Consider the following 1,835-nt stretch of genomic DNA (forward strand, 5'->3'; position numbering starts at 1 on the left):
TCTGCTTCCCACTCTGTCTCCTGTGACTCCGCTCACCCCCAGCTCCTCAGGCCTGCACCCCAGTTCCATATGCATTTCAGTCCATCGGCCTATTCTGCTCCGCACTGTCTCTGGTGTCTCCTCTCACCCCAGGTCCTCGGGCCTGCACCCCAGTTCCGTATGCTGAGCTCCCGCTTGTCTGCCCCTGGAAAAGCAGCTTCTGTGCACGGGTGTGTCACGCTCAGAGACGTTCCACCCGCTGCAGAGGGCAGCCACGGTCTCCTCCCCTGGAGTGACGACCGTCTTTTCCAAGACCCAGTTCATGGTTTGGCCACTTCAGCGACAAGACTTTGATGGTGTTCCGGGAGGTTTTCATTTAGCTGAGACGCAGCTGGCTCCCTCCAGCCGCGCTGAGTCGCGAGGCCCCTTAGTCGGGGAAGCGAGGCTGAAGCGGCTCGTTCCGCTGCGCCGCCCGGCTTCAGCCCAGCCGACTCCCGGGCGCCTTCTCCGCAGGGCGCCTTCTGGGGGCTGCTGGGCGGCCTCGTGATCGGCCTCTGTGTGATGGCGCTCAGGTTCGTCTACAGGCCACAGAGCTGCACGGGGAGCAGGAGCGCGTGCCCGGGGCCCGTCTGCGACCTGAACTATCTCTACGTGGTCATGGTGCTGTTCGCCGTCTCCCTGCTCCTCATGCTGGGAATCTCCTCGTGCACAAAGCCGGTTCCCGACCAGCACGTAAGCGCGGCCGGGATGGGGTGCCAGCGAGGGGTCACTTGGCTCCTCAGCTCTGGGGTCAGAGTGCCGCGGGTCAGGGGTTGGGGTCACGGGGGTGAGGGTGGCTGAGACACGGGCCAACAGCGCAGAAAAGACCCTGCTCAGAAACAGAGTTCACCCGAAGAGCCTTTCAGCCATCTGCCACTTAGAATGTGAAGCTTGGATTTGAAGCCGCTAAGTCCACTAGCTCCGGTGTGAGCTGATGCCACGGGGGCGGTCCTGGCCGCTGCCGCCCACCCAGAGGGGCCAAGCCAGCGGCAGGAGGGGACGGTGGCTCTGGCGGCGCCTGCGGCCGGCTCCAGGCTGGGTGTGTGTGGCGCTCCGCATGCCAGCCGCTGGCCGCCTCACAGGAGTGGCCGTCCGCCCAGGCGGGGTGTTGCCCAAGGCGCCGAGGCTGGTCAGCGGGCAGCTCTGGGCCCCAGCCTGGCTTCCCCCTACTTCAGCAAGGCCAGGGATGTCACGGAGCCAGAAAGCAGCAGGCTGTCTGAAGTTTAGGGTTCAGCACTTGTGCCTGAGGTCTGGGTGCAGAAAAGCTTGGGACCCCCTCTTGGGCCTGGGGCCACCTCTGGCCACGCCTCCCGCTCGGCGCGGTCTGTCTGACTCTTTCCTCTCGCGGCCCCGCTGCAGGGGGCGACGGCCAGGGCGCCCTGCATGCCCAGGGGCGTCCCTGCTCCGGACTGCTGCGGCTGGGTCTCGCTTACGAGGCGTGCATGGCCGTGTCCTTTCCCGCTGTCCCCTGCTGTCGGGTCTTGGCTCAGCCCCTCCCTGGCACTTGCTGGCCCCTCGGCACCCCCAGCCAGGTGCTCTGGAGGACGCAGCACAGTTGCCAGCGGGAAGAGACAAAGAGGCGGCTCGTGTCTGGGGGGCGGAGGCCGGGGCAGAGCCCAGCAGGGGCCCACCTCGCCCAGCCGGCTCCCCAACGCCCAGAGGCCGAGTCTGCGTATGTGGGGCCCCATCAGAAGGGGGCTAAGGTTCCGCCCAGTCTCTGTCGGCCACAGAATGTGAGTTTCAACATTTTAGTCCAAGAGGTGAGAATCATGTGAGCGTTAGAATGAGCTGACTGGGCGCGGCACTACGAAGCCGAC

General features: G+C 65.7%; 1 protein-coding gene across 1 annotated transcript in view; it reads left to right on the forward strand.

The window, feature by feature from the left end:
* LOC101626042 (sodium/glucose cotransporter 1-like) overlaps positions 1–1,835 on the forward strand; it is a 26,677-nt gene that overhangs the window by 21,694 nt on the left and 3,148 nt on the right. The window contains exon 7 of the mRNA XM_012730862.1: positions 493–711. Coding sequence (XP_012586316.1) covers positions 493–711 — 219 coding nt within the window. The remainder of the gene's footprint in view (positions 1–492; positions 712–1,835) is intronic.

The sequence above is a fragment of the Condylura cristata genome, unplaced genomic scaffold (assembly GCF_000260355.1).
Source record: "Condylura cristata isolate star-nosed mole 26May11 unplaced genomic scaffold, ConCri1.0 scaffold00029, whole genome shotgun sequence".
Classification (NCBI taxonomy): Eukaryota; Metazoa; Chordata; class Mammalia; order Eulipotyphla; family Talpidae; genus Condylura; species Condylura cristata.